General features: G+C 40.9%; 1 protein-coding gene across 1 annotated transcript in view; it reads right to left on the bottom strand.

Annotated features, from left to right (window-relative positions):
- Positions 1-17,151, bottom strand: part of LOC143299473 (voltage-dependent calcium channel subunit alpha-2/delta-3-like) — a 197,836-nt gene that overhangs the window by 57,466 nt on the left and 123,219 nt on the right. Inside the window, exons 9-13 of the mRNA XM_076612696.1 lie at positions 7,081-7,245; positions 5,632-5,745; positions 2,380-2,458; positions 2,029-2,078; positions 781-948 (exon numbers count right to left, since the gene is read on the bottom strand). Of these exons, the coding sequence (XP_076468811.1) occupies positions 781-948; positions 2,029-2,078; positions 2,380-2,458; positions 5,632-5,745; positions 7,081-7,245 (576 nt within the window). The remainder of the gene's footprint in view (positions 1-780; positions 949-2,028; positions 2,079-2,379; positions 2,459-5,631; positions 5,746-7,080; positions 7,246-17,151) is intronic.

Genomic DNA, 17,151 nt, shown 5'->3' with positions numbered 1-17,151 from the left:
CATGCACACACAGAGCAGATATCGTTAAATATCCTTGTCCTCAAAAACCCATTGCTTATGGCTACTGTTGGACATCAATTTATCAAACTTTTTCCCCCATTATAACCCACTGCATGGCAAAGGACAACAAAATACGCATACCCTGCAACTGTTTACATGCACACATAGAGCAGATATTGTCAAATATCCTTGTCCTCAAAACTTCATTGCTTATGGCTATTGCTGGACGTCAAGTAATCAAACATGTTTCCCCATTACAGATAATGCATGGCATGGCAAAAGACATCAAGAGTTGCATACCCTGCAACTGTTCATATGCACACATAAACCAAATATTATTAAATCCATATTGCTATCCTCAACAGTTCACTGTTAATGGCCATTGTTTGAAAGCAATTCATCAAATTTGTTGGCAACACAGGTTACCTAGTTTGGATGTCAATATAAAAATCTCAGAAAAAAAGAAGAGACGATTACCAAAGGAATTTGATATTTCACAATTATCCAGAGAAAACTGAATACAAAGTGGTCCCCCCCCCCACCCACAACAGATATATAACATAAGCAATAGCTTCTCTGTGTATGCATCACACACACGCACACACACACACACTCACACACACAGTCATACACACACACATATGCACACACTCAGTCATACACACACACACAATCATACACACACACACACACAGAATAAGAAAGAAAGTGTGAAACAGATCCAAAAAAACCAAGAGTGAAACAGATAAAAAAAAAAAAAAAAAAAAAAGAGAGTAGAACCTTGAAGGTAGCGCTGTCCTCAAAGGCAGCGTCCAGGTTGTTGGTCATGTGGGGCATGCTGCTGATGACCGGCGACTGGGCCGTCGGGTAGTCCAGGTAGATGGCGCTCCACACGTCGTGACTCGACTTGTTCTGCACCAGGGGCCGACTCAGCACCTTGATGTATTGCTGTCCAGCAACCAACACACACAGGTCAGACGATTTTTGTACCAATGATTATTACTGTCTCTGCAAAGTTGATATATATACATGTGTGTGAGTGTGTGAGTGTGCGTGTGTGTGTGTGTGTGTGTGGTGTGGTGTGTGTGTGTGTGTGTGTGTGTGTGTGTGTGTGTGTGTGTGTGTGTGTGTGTGTGTGCGTGCATTGGTGTGATGTGGTGTGTGTGTGTGTTTGTGTGTGTGTGTGTGTGTGTGAACTCAGACGTTTGGTGGCTTTGTGTGTGTGTGTGTGTGTGTGTGTGTGTGTGTGTGTGTGTGTGTGTGTGTGTGTGTGTGTGTGTGTGTTTTGCAAGTGAATGCATATTCACATGCGTATCACATGCAATACTGCAATGCAACCAGCTAGCCAACCAACCATAATAAATCAACATTGTCATACAATATGATAATAAAAAACTAAGTCAAGATAAAATAACAATGATGACAACAAGAAGAAATAAATCAACAAATTCTATCATTCAAAGTACAGTAATTTTTCCTTAAAAACTACACCAGCACAGGGACCAATCAATGCTGGAATTTTCAGTCTATTTAAAAAAAACAAAACTAACAAAAGTGAAGATACTGGTATTTTCAGTCTACTTTTTTTTTTTTATCTGTAACAAAACTGAAGACAACATTTACAATCAGCAAAATCTCTCCTTTCATTTGAGGGAAGACAAAAGCATATAAGCCTCTCTTAAAAGCAGAACAAATTCATGACACAGAAAATAGCCTACAAGAGTAACACATACCCTAGTCCATACAAGCTATCAAAGTAGCCCAATCAAATGTTGTCTACTCAGCTACAACAAAGATTAAGTCTGATCTTTCAGAACAGATTATAACACCTTCAGCTTGTAAAACCCCAACAACATTCAAATCATGTTGCATACAGCCCAGCTAAGCACACTGGGGCCATTCTCAACAGCGTTACAAACAAAATGACAGCATGGTTTAGAACCAAATGAAATAAACTCAGACTTCATCCTAAGCCACTACAAATCACTTTCAATTCCAGACTGCCACAATAATTGAAACTTATCTCACCTGGACGTTTTCTTGCACGTCTGCCTTTGTTGAGATGTGAGTAAATTCTCCTGTTGGGAACAAAGTTATGAAGATCAAACAATTGGGTTTCGTGTAAATCCTTGTCAACTTTTAACACATATGATAAGCATACAGACAAGACACACAGTTTAACAAGGGATCATTCTGCGTAAAACAAATGATGTAAAAGATGACAAAACTTACAGTTTCTCCGAATTTCTACAAAAGAAAGCATGTGTGTGGCAATTTCAGCCAGTGATCAATGGAGATTATGCAGTACAATCAGAGAAATGTTACCTAAAAGTCAGCTTTACATAACTGAGGCACTGAAAACACTGTGCTGAAACTTACCCTTGTTAACACAGGCCATCCACTGAACCTTTCGATCATCAGAAACCTCCTTGCCAATCAAGTAGGTGAATATTCTGGTCTGCAAAAATAATAAACATCAATTATTCACATACTCTGGGTTCAATCCAAACTGCTTCTGCACCGGCAGAACAACAGCAACAACAAAAGAGACGCAAGTTTGCTTCCTATAATTTAATTCTAGATGCGTTCTTTGTAAGTTTTCTTATCTTCCAGAGAAAACTGATCACAGGCCATGCCCCTGCCTGGTTTCATCTGCTAAGCTGCGTTTAACACAACTCTCAGGTGTTCTGAGTTGCAGAAACATACCACATCACAAAATAGATTACACATTCACACCCTCGTTATTCCTTTTTGGGGGGCTGACTCATTGTCCATACCACTGCAGTGGCCTTACCCTTATGTCACCTGTCCCGAAGTCCCCTACACAGCCACACCAAGGGTCATCTGTTGCAGTCCACAGGGAACTATCAGTGGTAAACGTCACCATTAGGCCACAGACCAGAGGACACCCTGCACTGCTGCTGAATAACTCTATCTTTAGTGGTGTTCAGAAAGGAGGAAGATGGCAGAATGGTTAAACTCACTCTGGACGACAGAACGCTATAGCGGTTTCGACAATTAAAAATTTTCCCACATTTTCCTCATGGGGTAGCATAACAATCGCAGTGGAATTTTTTGGAGCAAACTAGATCATGACAGCAGCTTTTACCACTGCTGAAGTGACTGAAATGCTTCAGACTGAAGGTTTCGACATCGACGAGGATGATGAAGACATTGAATAAAGTATCTGCAGTGAAGAAAGCTACCAGCAAGAAGGTACTGATAGTGACTCAGCTTCTGAGAGCAGTGAAGAGGGAGGGGGGTGGGCATTCACACAACATGAAGAGATGGGTCAGTGGGTCAAGTACTGTGAGTTTCATTCAGTTACTTTATGTTTTGTATTTTTTGTGATTTTTTTTTCTAACCCTAACAAATGGGTCGTCTGTAGGGAAAAGCAAGGGAGAAAACTATTCATCTGGAGTAAGTTATGATGCTTATCTGCCAATAAAGCGTCTGTGAGTATCTGGTTATCCTGGCCTCACCAGTTCTCCCCAGTTTGACTGGAAAATCACTCCGAGCGTCCACTCATTCATTCATAAGAGATGATAAACCATGGTTCCAGGTGCAGTGCACCCTTTGCGCATTGAAAAAGAACACATGCCAACAAAAAATACAAAGTTGGCATTAAATTAAATACAAAGTTGCGTGTCTCTCCTATTCTGCTTTCCACTCCGCAGGACCTGCACATCTTTCTGACCTTATCAGTGTTTATTCTCCCACAAGAAATCCCTGCTCTTCCTCTGACTGTTACCTTTTGAAACTTATTCATGTCAATACAAGAACCTATGGTGAACGTTCTTTTTTCTTTGCTGCTCCTCACATCTGGAACAACCTTCTTCATCATATCTATGCATCTGATTCTATTTCTGCTTTTCGCTCAACACTGAAAAACTCATCTTTTTAAAACCTATCTATAAGCACTCTCAGCTTCCTTGTTCTCCAACACCACCCATGTCAGCTCACTTTGGATGCATGAAGAGTGGGAGGGGGAGAGTGTGTGTGTGTCGGGAGGGAGAGAAGGGGTTTTGAGAAATAGTGGTCATGAATGTTTTATGTAACTTGTAATATTTTTCTTTCATGTAAAGTGCCCTGAGCTCTTAGAGTGAAAGGGCACTGTATAAATGTACATTATTATTATTATTATTATTATCATCAAAAACTTTTGTCCTCTGGCAAAATTTGGTAGAAGAAATCCACTGTGATAGTACACAATCTTCCAAGCATGGAAGTGGAGGGGCATCTGAACTGAAGCCACCATGACAGTATGATTTGAAAGGCTGCAGAAGCTGGCACAATTTTTTAACATTCTGACGATGAATGATCACAATGCTGTTAATGTAAGGGTTTGGCACAGTTCAAATGTAAGGGTTTGGCACAGTTCAACTCTGTAGCTTGCACTGTGTTCAGTTCTAAAGTTGGACAATTTTTCATCCACACCTGTGAATTCTGAATCGTATTTTGCTATGTTGAGTGTCTGTGTTCTCCCTGAATGCACTTGATTTCACACTGTACTGCAGTGTTTTTAACTCTTTCACCACCAAGTTTCTGTATGATAAACTCCCCCTAGCACCAAACATTTTGGAAATGATGCCCTCAGTCACAGGCTTTGGTCCATGTCAAAACACAATGGACTTGTTCACTTCAAACTTGGTCATGGAGCAAAGGTTAGTCACTGTTCTATTGGCAGGGAACCCAGCTGCAGCTGTCGAGCTCTGTCACAGTTTGAAAAATGGTCTTGACAACATGGCCCCTCAATGTCGACAAAAGCTGCCAATGGCAGTGCACTGTCTTGTCAACGAAAGTCACCAGTGGCGGTGAAAAAGTTAACTCTCTCCATACGAACGGCGAAAGAGACGACGTTAACAGCGTTTCACCCCAATTACCATCATCAAAATATTGCAAGCGGAAGGCTCTTATACTGAAGACGTGAATGTTGACAAAGAATACCACAAAGAAGCTAAAGGTTGGGTCATTCAGACACCCAACATCCGAGGGGTCTGTGTAGAGGAGAAGAGAGGACTGGCCGTACTGAGTGAGTTAAAGCCTTTCCAACAAGGCTTCACATTTCTTGCTGTTCTTGTCAAGCTCTGAAATCAGTGCATTCACCAAGCAGGAAGAGAGAGAGAGAATCTGAGTACACAGGTTTGAATCTCACACTTGCAAGTACTTTCTCCCCATTCACTAGACAGTGAGTGGTTGTCTGGATGCTAGTCATTCAGATGGAGACAATAAACTATGGTCCCATGTACAGCATGCACTTTGCTAAAGGAACAACAGCAACAAAAAGGGTTGTCCCTGTGGAAATTCTGAAGAAAAATCCACTCTGATAGGAAAAAAACATACCCTGCAAGCAGGAACAAAAACGAAAACACTGTAGTGACACATTCTCCCCAGGGAAAGCAGCCTTAAATTTACACAAAGAGTAACACAATATAACACAATGCAATGCAATGCAATACAATGCAAAACAATACATTGCAATAAATACCTCCACCCTGTTCCACTTGTTACAAACAAGGGCTGTAAGTGGCAGTCACTCTTTGCACCCAACAATTCAGACCTGGACTGCTGACATGGGTGCTATCCTGTGTCTACTTGCCTAGTGTTTCCCCATGTGGACCTTTGACTTACCGCTTTTTGTGGCCAGTTTGATTTATTATAGATGTCCACATAGTTCTCTGGAGCTCCATCTGTGATGATCATAATGGCCTTGTTGCAGATAGAGCCACCTCCTGTTTTTTGTTCCTGTACGAATAAAAAACAAACCAAACTTATTTCCACAGAAAGAGAGAATTATAACATGACAGATCAACCTTGTCTCCAAGTAAAAGATCAACAAAGTCTCCACGTCATGCCTTTTATTATCACTTGTCGATATTTTACTTATTTAGCCTCAAAAGTTTGCAGTGAACTTTCAACAGCCTTTTCCCAGTGCTTCAGTGTGAACAGTATTCTCAAAATTATTTTACTCCTGACCAATTTTGATTCCAGCCACAATGTGAAAACAATGTTCAAGCACATTAGCTCCCACTATTTTTTTCCAGTTGTTACCACAGAACAATGAAAAATATTAAACAAATTAATTAATGCCATACTGATGCATACTGTTTTTGACGGCTGTGGAAGGCTAAGTGGAGAAGGGCAGATATAGGAGTCATGTTTCAAATGTATCAAATCTTGACTTTGAAAAAGAGAACCACACGGAACAAAAACTAAAACATTTTCTTTCCATTTTTCAGAAGGCTTACAATATGATGAAAAGGACCTCAAATTATCTTATATTAAAAAAAAAACAAACCCTGACATCATCAGTATTCATTAAAGTTTAAAGTAGTGTCATCAAACTGTATTAAGTATATAAAAATGTTCCTGAATAATAATATATTGACTGAAAATGTTAATGCAAAACCGTGGCCTACACTGCAGTACACAGTCGTTGCGGAAGGGATGGCTGGAAAGGCCATCCATATATCTACAAGTCTGCCAAGTTTAATGTCAACAGACATAGTTCAAGGGAAAATGCCAACATTAAAGTTTACCCCAGACACACACCTATACATACATACATACATAAGCCAACACAGACAGACACAGACAAGCACAACAAGGCTATTACACATTCACATTGTTTATGCTACTGCTAGTTAGCAAAAAGTCCCCAACAGAAACACAGATATATCACAATTTTTTCAAAAATACACGGAACAGCTTAATCCTTTCAATGCCAAGTTTCTGTGTGAAAAACACTCACTACAGCAAAATGTTTTAGAAATGATGCTCTTAGTCACAGGCTTCGGTTCATGACAAAACAACACAATGGACTTGTTCACTTCAAACTCAAACCGGAGGCATAGGTTAGTCATTGTTCTATTGGCAGGAAACTGGCTGCAGCTGTCGAACTTTGTTAGAATGTGAAAAATGGTCTTATCAACATGACCTCTCGATGTCAACAAAAGCTGCCAATGGTGGTGCACTGTCTTGTCAACTAAAGTCGCCTATGGCGCTGAAAGATTTAATGCCTCAAAGGATACCACGATATCACAAACAACAGAGAACCATTCACTGAAGCACAGCACAAACCTCTTTAAAAAGCCTGAATGCCAGGGTGAGGGCTTTTCGGAAGTCGGCCATGTCCCTGGTGGAGATGTCCATGATCTTTTCCTTCATCCGCCGAATGTTGTCCACGTTGGCCGGCATCATCGTGCCATTGAAGCAGGGGTCCACATACTCTGGTTCCTTAGAAAACTGCAGGGAGAAAAATATCATATGCACGTCACACAGTTTGTCTTTAAACCAGGGGTCCACACACTACTGGTTCCTAAGAAAACTGCAGGGACAAAAACATAACATACATGTCAAACAGTTTGTCTTTAAACCGGGGGTCCACACACTACTGGTTCCTAAGAAAACTGCAGGGACAAAAACATAACATACATGTCAAACAGTTTGTCTTTAAACCGGGGGTCCACACACTACTGGTTCCTAAGAAAACTGCAGGGACAAAAATATCACATGCACGTCAAATGGTTCATCATTTAAACAAGGTCCACATACTCTGGTTCCTAAGAAAACTGCAGGGACAAAAATATCACATGCACGTCAAATGGTTCATCATTTAAACAAGGTCCACATACTCTGGTTCCTAAGAAAACTGCAGGGACAAAAATATCACATGCATGTCAAACGGTTTGTTTTTAAACAGGGGGTCCACACACTACCGGTTCCTTATAAAACTGCAGGGAACAAAAATTTGCATGCAAATCAAATGGTTTATGATTTAAACAGGTGTCCACATACTGGTTCCTTAGAAAACTGCAAGGACAAAAAAATCACATGCAAGTCAGTTTATCTTTTTTTACATGGGTCAACGCAACCTGGTTCCTTTGAAAAGTGATACAAAATGTATTCTGGTACACTAACCCTTTTTTATTTGCAAAATAAGCTTGTGACTTGACCTTCTGACCTTGATTTTCCGCAACATGTTATGACCCAGCTATGACCAATTGCTGCATTAACTCTGATGGAAAAAAAAAGTATTTCATTCCAAGCAAAATCTTTGATCTAAAGCTGTGCAATTAGTGGAAATATGAAAACAACAATCATGCTTCCTTATCACACCACAGTGTGCTTTTTATTGTTGATATTTTTCATTTTTTGTTTGTTGTTGTTTCTTGGGGGGATATGGATCCATGTAATTCAGGATATGGAAGGGGGTGCCTTAATTAAGCAAAGACTGCTTAAAAAGGAATGCTTTAAGATTTATTTTCAAGGATCAAGTGAGGAACTGTGACAGACTAAAAAAAGGCACAGGTTTGTATAGCTGAAGAACAAAAAAACAACAACACACAAACCCCTCCCCCACCATGTTCCTCATCCCTTTCAAATTAGCTTGCGCTGGTCTGAATGCTTCATCTTTTAGAAAGGAAAAGGGATAGAAAGTGGATTGTGAGCCAGGAGCATTTTCTTTTTTCTCTGATAACCCAACCCCCCCCCCCCCCCCCCATGGCAAAATGCTGACCTACTGCATTGTGTTCTATTGTTTTGTATTGTGTTATATTGCATTGCATTGCACTGTATTGTATTATACTGTACTGTACTGTACTGTATTGTATTGTACTGTATTGATCTCATTCATCCTTACATACCCTCACGCCAACTCCGCTCTTCTTCTCACAACTGTATGCTTAGGATTTCCCCTGCTCGAACCAACGTATAGCCAACGCAGTTTTTCATACCAAGCCCCCTTTCTTTGGTATCAACTTCCTCAGCCTCTCCGTCACTCATCTTCGCTGCAATCTTTCAAATCCAGTCTGAAGACCCACCTTTTCCCCTCCAGATTAATTCTCAACAGCTCATCCGTTTCCAGCACAAACTAAAATGACTATTTGTGTTTTGATAGTTTCAGGATTTGTTGGTGGTATTTTTGATTGTGTACTATTTACGAGTGTGCGCTATGACTTGTGTGTGTGTGCGTGCACGTGTGCTTGTGTGTAATAATAATTTGTCAACAGAATTTTTGCCAGGGACCACGCTTTTATTGCTGTGGGCTCTTTTACCTTCACTAAGTGCATGCTACACACCTGTTTACTGTCTCAGCTGAAAAACTAGTTTCCAGACCACCGCTCAAGGTCTAGCAAAGGGGGAGAGTGGAATTTGATCATACATGTGCTATTCACTTCTTTCCAAGGTAGACGTGTTACCAACAGGCCACCAGTGTACAGTGAGGCCCTATGTGGTCTTCTGGACTTTAGTGTAGCAGTCAAGAAAGAAATATGTGTGAGGTGGGCGTATTGTGTACAGTGACTATGTAGTGGTTGGTGTATTGTGTATAGTGACTATGTAGTGGTTGGTGTATTGTGTACAGTGACTATGTAGTGGTGGGTGTATTGTGTACAGTGACTATGTAGTGGTTGGCGTATTGTGTATAGTGACTATGTAGTGGTTGGTGTATTGTGTACAGTGACTATGTAGTGGTTGGCGTATTGTGTATAGTGATGTGTTGTGTATAGTGACTATGTAGTGGTTGGCGTATTGTGTATAGTGACTATGTAGTGGTGGGCGTATTGTGTATAGTGACTATGTAGTGGTTGGCGTATTGTGTATAGTGACTATGTAGCGGTTGGCTTATTGTGTTTAGTGACTGTGTAGTGGTTGGTCTATTGTGAATAGTGACTGTGTAGTGGTTGGTCTATTGTGAATAGTGACTGTGTAGTGGTTGGCGTATTGTGTATAGTGACTATGTAGTTGTTGGCGTATTGTGTATAGTGACGTGTTGTGTATAGTGACTATGTAGTGGTTGGCGTATTGTGTATAGTGACTATGTAGTGGTTGGCGTATTGTGTATAGTGACGTGTTGTGTATAGTGACTATGTAGTGGTTGGCGTATTGTGTATAGTGACATGTTGTGTATAGTGACTATGTAGTGGTGGGTGTATTGTGTACAGTGACTATGTAGTGGTTGGTGTATTGTGTACAGTGACTATGTAGTGGTTGGTGTATTGTGTACAGTGACTATGTAGTGGTTGGTGTGTTGTGTTTAGTGAATATGTAGTGGTTGGTGTATTGTGTATAGTGACTATGTAGTGGTTGGTGTGTTGTGTTTAGTGACTATGTAGTGGTTGGTGTGTTGTGTTTAGTGACTATGTAGTTGTTGGTGTATTGTGTATAGTGACTATGTAGTGGTTGGTGTATTGTGTATAGTGACTATGTAGTGGTTGGTGTATTGTGTATAGTGACTATGTAGTGGTGGGCGTATTGTGTATAGTGACTATGTAGTTGTTGGTGTATTGTGTATAGTGACTATGTAGTTGTTGGTGTATTGTGTATAGTGACTATGTAGTTGTTGGTGTATTGTGTATAGTGACTATGTAGTTGTTGGTGTATTGTGTATAGTGACTATGTAGTGGTTGGTGTATTGTGTATAGTGACTATGTAGTGGTTGGTGTATTGTGTATAGTGACTATGTAGTGGTTGGCGTATCGTGTATAGTGTGACTATGTAGTGGTTGGCGTATCGTGTATAGTGACTATGTAGTTGTTGGTGTATTGTGTATAGTGACTATGTAGTGGTGGGCGTATTGTGTTTAGTGACTATGTAGTGGTTGGCATATTGTGTTTAGTGACTATGTAGTGGTGGGTGTATCGTGTATAGTGACTATGTAGTGGTTGGCGTATTGTGTATAGTGACTATGTAGTGGTTGGCATATTGTGTTTAGTGACTATGTAGTGGTTGGCGTATCGTGTACAGTGACTATGTAGTGGTGGGCGTATTGTGTTTAGTGACTATGTAGTGGTTGGCATATTGTGTTTAGTGACTATGTAGTGGTGGGTGTATCGTGTATAGTGACTATGTAGTGGTTGGCGTATTGTGTATAGTGACTATGTAGTGGTTGGCATATTGTGTTTAGTGACTATGTAGTGGTTGGCGTATTGTGTATAGTGACTGTGTAGTGGTTGGTGTATCGTGTATAGTGACTATGTAGTGGTGGGCGTATTGTGTTTAGTGACTATGTAGTGGTTGGCATATTGTGTTTAGTGACTATGTAGTGGTGGGTGTATCGTGTATAGTGACTATGTAGTGGTTGGCGTATTGTGTATAGTGACTATGTAGTGGTGGGCGTATTGTGTTTAGTGACTATGTAGTTGTTGGTGTATTGTGTTTAGTGAATATGTAGTGGTGGGCGTATTGTGTATAGTGACTATGTAGTTGTTGGTGTATTGTGTATAGTGACTATGTAGTGGTTGGTGTATTGTGTATAGTGACTATGTAGTGGTTGGTGTATTGTGTATAGTGACTATGTAGTGGTTGGTGTATTGTGTATAGTGACTATGTAGTGGTGGGCGTATTGTGTTTAGTGACTATGTAGTTGTTGGTGTATTGTGTATAGTGACTATGTAGTGGTGGGCATATTGTGTATAGTGACTATGTAGTGGTTGGTGTATTGTGTATAGTGACTATGTAGTGGTGGGCGTATTGTGTATAGTGACTATGTAGTGGTTGGTGTATTGTGTATAGTGACTATGTAGTGGTTGGTGTATCGTGTATAGTGACTATGTAGTGGTTGGCGTATTGTGTATAGTGACTATGTAGTGGTTGGCGTATTGTGTATAGTGACTATGTAGTGGTGGGCGTATTGTGTATAGTGACTATGTAGTGGTGGGCGTATTGTGTATAGTGACTATGTAGTGGTTGGTGTATCGTGTACAGTGACTATGTAGTGGTTGGCGTATTGTGTACAGTGACTATGTAGTGGTGGGCGTATTGTGTATAGTGACTATGTAGTTGTTGGTGTATTGTGTATAGTGACTATGTAGTGGTGGGCGTATTGTGTTTAGTGACTATGTAGTTGTTGGTGTATTGTGTATAGTGACTATGTAATGGTTGGCGTATCGTGTATAGTGACTATGTAGTGGTTGGCGTATCGTGTATAGTGACTATGTAGTGGTGGGTGTATTGTGTATAGTGACTATGTAGTTGTGGGTGTATTGTGTATAGTGACTATGTAGTGGTTGGCGTTTAGTGTATAGTGACTATGTAGTGGTTGGCGTATTGTGTATAGTGACTATGTAGTGGTTGGCGTATTGTGTATAGTGACTATGTAGTGGTTGGCGTATTGTGTATAGTGACTATGTAGTTGTTGGTGTATTGTGTATAGTGACTATGTAGTGGTTGGTGTATTGTGTTTAGTGACTATGTAGTGGTTGGTGTATCGTGTATAGTGACTATGTAGTGGTTGGCGTATTGTGTATAGTGACTATGTAGTGGTTGGTGTATTGTGTTTAGTGACTATGTAGTGGTTGGTGTATCGTGTATAGTGACTATGTAGTTGTTGGTGTATTGTGTATAGTGACTATGTAGTGGTTGGTGTATTGTGTATAGTGACTATGTAGTGGTTGGCGTATTGTGTATAGTGACTATGTAGTGGTTGGCGTATTGTGTATAGTGACTATGTAGTGGTTGGCGTATCATGTACAGTGACTATGTAGTGGTTGGTGTATTGTGTATAGTGACTATGTAGTGGTTGGCGTATTGTGTATAGTGACTATGTAGTGGTTGGTGTATTGTGTATAGTGACTATGTAGTGGTTGGTGTATTGTGTATAGTGACTATGTAGTGGTTGGTGTATCGTGTACAGTGACTATGTAGTGGTGGGTGTATTGTGTATAGTGACTATGTAGTGGTTGGCGTATTGTGTATAGTGACTATGTAGTGGTTGGTGTATCGTGTATAGTGACTATGTAGTGGTTGGCGTATTGTGTATAGTGACTATGTAGTGGTTGGCGTATTGTGTATAGTGACTATGTAGTGGTTGGCGTATTGTGTACAGTGACTATGTAGTGGTTGGCGTATTGTGTATAGTGACTATGTAGTGGTTGGTGTATCGTGTATAGTGACTATGTAGTGGTTGGCGTATTGTGTATAGTGACTATGTAGTGGTGGGCGTATTGTGTATAGTGACTATGTAGTGGTTGGCGTATCGTGTATAGTGACTATGTAGTGGTTGGCGTATTGTGTATAGTGACTATGTAGTGGTTGGCGTATTGTGTACAGTGACTATGTAGTGGTTGGTGTATTGTGTATAGTGACTATGTAGTGGTGGGTGTATTGTGTATAGTGACTATGTAGTTGTGGGTGTATTGTGTATAGTGACTATGTAGTGGTTGGCGTTTAGTGTATAGTGACTATGTAGTGGTTGGCGTATTGTGTATAGTGACTATGTAGTGGTGGGCGTATTGTGTATAGTGACTATGTAGTGGTTGGTGTATCGTGTATAGTGACTATGTAGTGGTTGGCGTATTGTGTATAGTGACTATGTAGTGGTTGGCGTATTGTGTATAGTGACTATGTAGTGGTTGGCGTATTGTGTATAGTGACTATGTAGTGGTTGGCGTATTGTGTATAGTGACTATGTAGTGGTTGGTGTATCGTGTATAGTGACTATGTAGTGGTTGGCGTATCGTGTATAGTGACTATGTAGTGGTTGGCGTATTGTGTATAGTGACTATGTAGTGGTTGGTGTATTGTGTATAGTGACTATGTAGTGGTGGGTGTATTGTGTATAGTGACTATGTAGTGGTTGGCGTATTGTGTATAGTGACTATGTAGTGGTTGGTGTATTGTGTATAGTGACTATGTAGTTGTTGGTGTATTGTGTATAGTGACTATGTAGTGGTTGGCGTATCGTGTACAGTGACTATGTAGTGGTTGGCGTATTGTGTATAGTGACTATGTAGTGGTGGGCGTATTGTGTATAGTGACTATGTAGTGGTGGGCGTATTGTGTACAGTGACTATGTAGTGGTTGGCGTATTGTGTATAGTGACTATGTAGTGGTTGGCGTATTGTGTATAGTGACTATGTAGTGGTTGGTGTATTGTGTATAGTGACTATGTAGTTGTTGGTGTATTGTGTATAGTGACTATGTAGCGGTTGGCGTATTGTGTATAGTGACTATGTAGTGGTTGGCGTATTGTGTTTAGTGACTATGTAGCGGTTGGTGTATTGTGTTTAGTGACTATGTAGTGGTGGGCGTATTGTGTATAGTGACTATGTAGTGGTTGGCGTATTGTGTATAGTGACTGTGTAGTGGTTGGTGTATTGTGTATAGTGACTATGTAGTGGTTGGCGTATTGTGTATAGTGACTATGTAGTGGTTGGCGTATCGTGTACAGTGACTATGTAGTGGTGGGCGTATTGTGTATAGTGACTATGTAGTGGTTGGCGTATTGTGTATAGTGACTATGTAGTGGTTGGTGTATCGTGTATAGTGACTATGTAGTGGTTGGTGTATTGTGTATAGTGACTATGTAGTGGTTGGTGTATCGTGTATAGTGACTATGTAGTGGTTGGTGTATCGTGTATAGTGACTATGTAGTGGTTGGCGTATTGTGTATAGTGACTATGTAGTGGTTGGCGTATTGTGTATAGTGACTATGTAGTGGTGGGTGTATCGTGTATAGTGACTATGTAGTGGTTGGTGTATCGTGTATAGTGACTATGTAGTGGTGGGCGTATCGTGTATAGTGACTATGTAGTGGTTGGCGTATTGTGTATAGTGACTATGTAGTGGTGGGTGTATCGTGTACAGTGACTATGTAGTGGTGGGTGTATTGTGTATAGTGACTATGTAGTTGTTGGTGTATCGTGTATAGTGACTATGTAGTGGTGGGTGTATTGTGTATAGTGACTATGTAGTGGTTGGCGTATTGTGTATAGTGACTATGTAGTGGTTGGCGTATTGTGTATAGTGACTATGTAGTGGTGGGCGTATCGTGTACAGTGACTATGTAGTGGTTGGTGTATTGTGTATAGTGACTATGTAGTGGTTGGCGTATTGTGTACAGTGACTATGTAGTGGTTGGCGTATTGTGTATAGTGACTATGTAGTGGTTGGTGTATCGTGTATAGTGACTATGTAGTGGTTGGCGTATCGTGTATAGTGACTGTGTAGTTGTTGGTGTATCGTGTATAGTGACTATGTAGTGGTTGGCGTATTGTGTATAGTGACTATGTAGTGGTTGGCGTATTGTGTATAGTGACTATGTAGTGGTGGGCGTATTGTGTATAGTGACTATGTAGTGGTGGGTGTATCATGTATAGTGACTATGTAGTGGTTGGTGTATTGTGTTTAGTGACTATGTAGTGGTTGGCGTATTGTGTATAGTGACTATGTAGTGGTTGGCATATTGTGTATAGTGACTATGTAGTGGTTGGCGTATTGTGTATAGTGACTATGTAGTGGTTGGCGTATTGTGTATAGTGACTATGTAGTGGTTGGTGTATCGTGTATAGTGACTATGTAGTGGTTGGTGTATCGTGTATAGTGACTATGTAGTGGTTGGCGTATTGTGCATAGTGACTATGTAGTGGTGGGCGTATTGTGTATAGTGACTATGTAGTGGTGGGCGTATTGTGTATAGTGACTATGTAGTGGTTGGCGTATTGTGTACAGTGACTATGTAGTGGTTGGCGTATTGTGTATAGTGACTATGTAGTGGTTGGTGTATCGTGTATAGTGACTATGTAGTGGTTGGCGTATCGTGTATAGTGACTGTGTAGTTGTTGGTGTATCGTGTATAGTGACTATGTAGTGGTTGGCGTATCGTGTACAGTGACTATGTAGTGGTTGGTGTATCGTGTATAGTGACTATGTAGTGGTGGGTGTATCGTGTACAGTGACTATGTAGTGGTGGGTGTATCGTGTATAGTGACTGTGTAGTGGTTGGTGTATCGTGTACAGTGACTATGTAGTGGTTGGCGTATTGTGTACAGTGACTATGTAGTGGTGGGCGTATTGTGTATAGTGACTATGTAGTGGTTGGCGTATTGTGTATAGTGACTATGTAGTGGTGGGCGTATTGTGTATAGTGACTATGTAGTGGTTGGCGTATTGTGTATAGTGACTATGTAGTGGTGGGCGTATTGTGTATAGTGACTATGTAGTGGTTGGTGTATTGTGTATAGTGACTATGTAGTGGTTGGCGTATTGTGTATAGTGACTATGTAGTCAACACACACTGGCTGCAGCGTTCAACAGGAGCTACAAACAGCAAGGTGTTCAAAGCGCTTGCTACACTTGGGACCTTGGTTTATCGTTTCATCTGGATGACTCTTGTACTGTATTGTATTGTATCACTTTTCTTGTCAAAACAGATTTCTCCAGGGTTCCCAGGTGGTGGGCATGAAGCCAAAAAAGGACCTTTAAAGGACTTTATAAGGACCTCAAATCAGTTTAAAAGGACCTTTGCCGACATGACTTTACAGTACACCCCAATCTATTTGACATGCAGAACAGCAGACACTTACCTCTCATAAATGGAAGAAGAGCTAATCCCATTTGACTGTTGTATTTAGTCTTTGCAATTCACGTCACTGTAGGCTAGGCCTAAGCAAAGCAGCAGCAGCAGGCGTGACTAACAGCCACTGTACCACGCTTCGCGTCTGCCACCGAGCAGAAAGCGCACTACTGTTAGGGCCTAGGCCTATAGGCTGTATCCTCCTACAGTAAGTACTGAGTTTCAGACGATCGCGTCGGCATCTTTCAACGCGCTTTGCAACTTGCGGTTTTGGTGTCGAAGGTGTTTCAGTTTCGTTCTCAAGTCTCTTTCTCTTCATAAAACAGGACTTAACAGTACCTTTCAAAAATTAAAAGGACCTCCAGATGAGTTAAAAGGACCAACTTGCTGAATCAAAACACTTAAAAGGCCTTTTGACCAAAATCCAATTCCTAAGGACTTAAAAGGACTTGAAAGGACCCTACGAACCTTGTTTCTCTCTGTGAAATTCGGGCCACTCTCCCCAGGGAGAGCATGTCACTACACTGAGAGCACCTCCCTCCCCCCATCTTTTGTTTGTTTTTTGTTTTTTTTTGCCTGCAATTTTATTTGTTTTCCTATCAAAGTAGATTTCGCTACAGAATTTTGAAAGGAACAACCCTTTTCCTGCCATGGGTTCTTTCACATGTGCTAAGTGCATGCTGCACGTGGGACCTCAGTTTATCGTTAGCATCCAGACCACCACTCAAGGTCTAGTGGAGGGGGAGAAATATTGGCGACTGCGGGATTCGAACCAGTGCGCTCAAGACTCTCTCACTTCCTAGCTGGACACATTACCACTAGGCCATCACTCCACTGTCAGGGGCGCAGTTTTGGGT

The sequence above is a fragment of the Babylonia areolata genome, chromosome 25, assembly GCF_041734735.1.
Source record: "Babylonia areolata isolate BAREFJ2019XMU chromosome 25, ASM4173473v1, whole genome shotgun sequence".
Lineage (NCBI taxonomy): Eukaryota > Metazoa > Mollusca > Gastropoda > Neogastropoda > Buccinidae > Babylonia > Babylonia areolata.
This window is presented reverse-complemented; position numbering and strand designations above follow the sequence as displayed.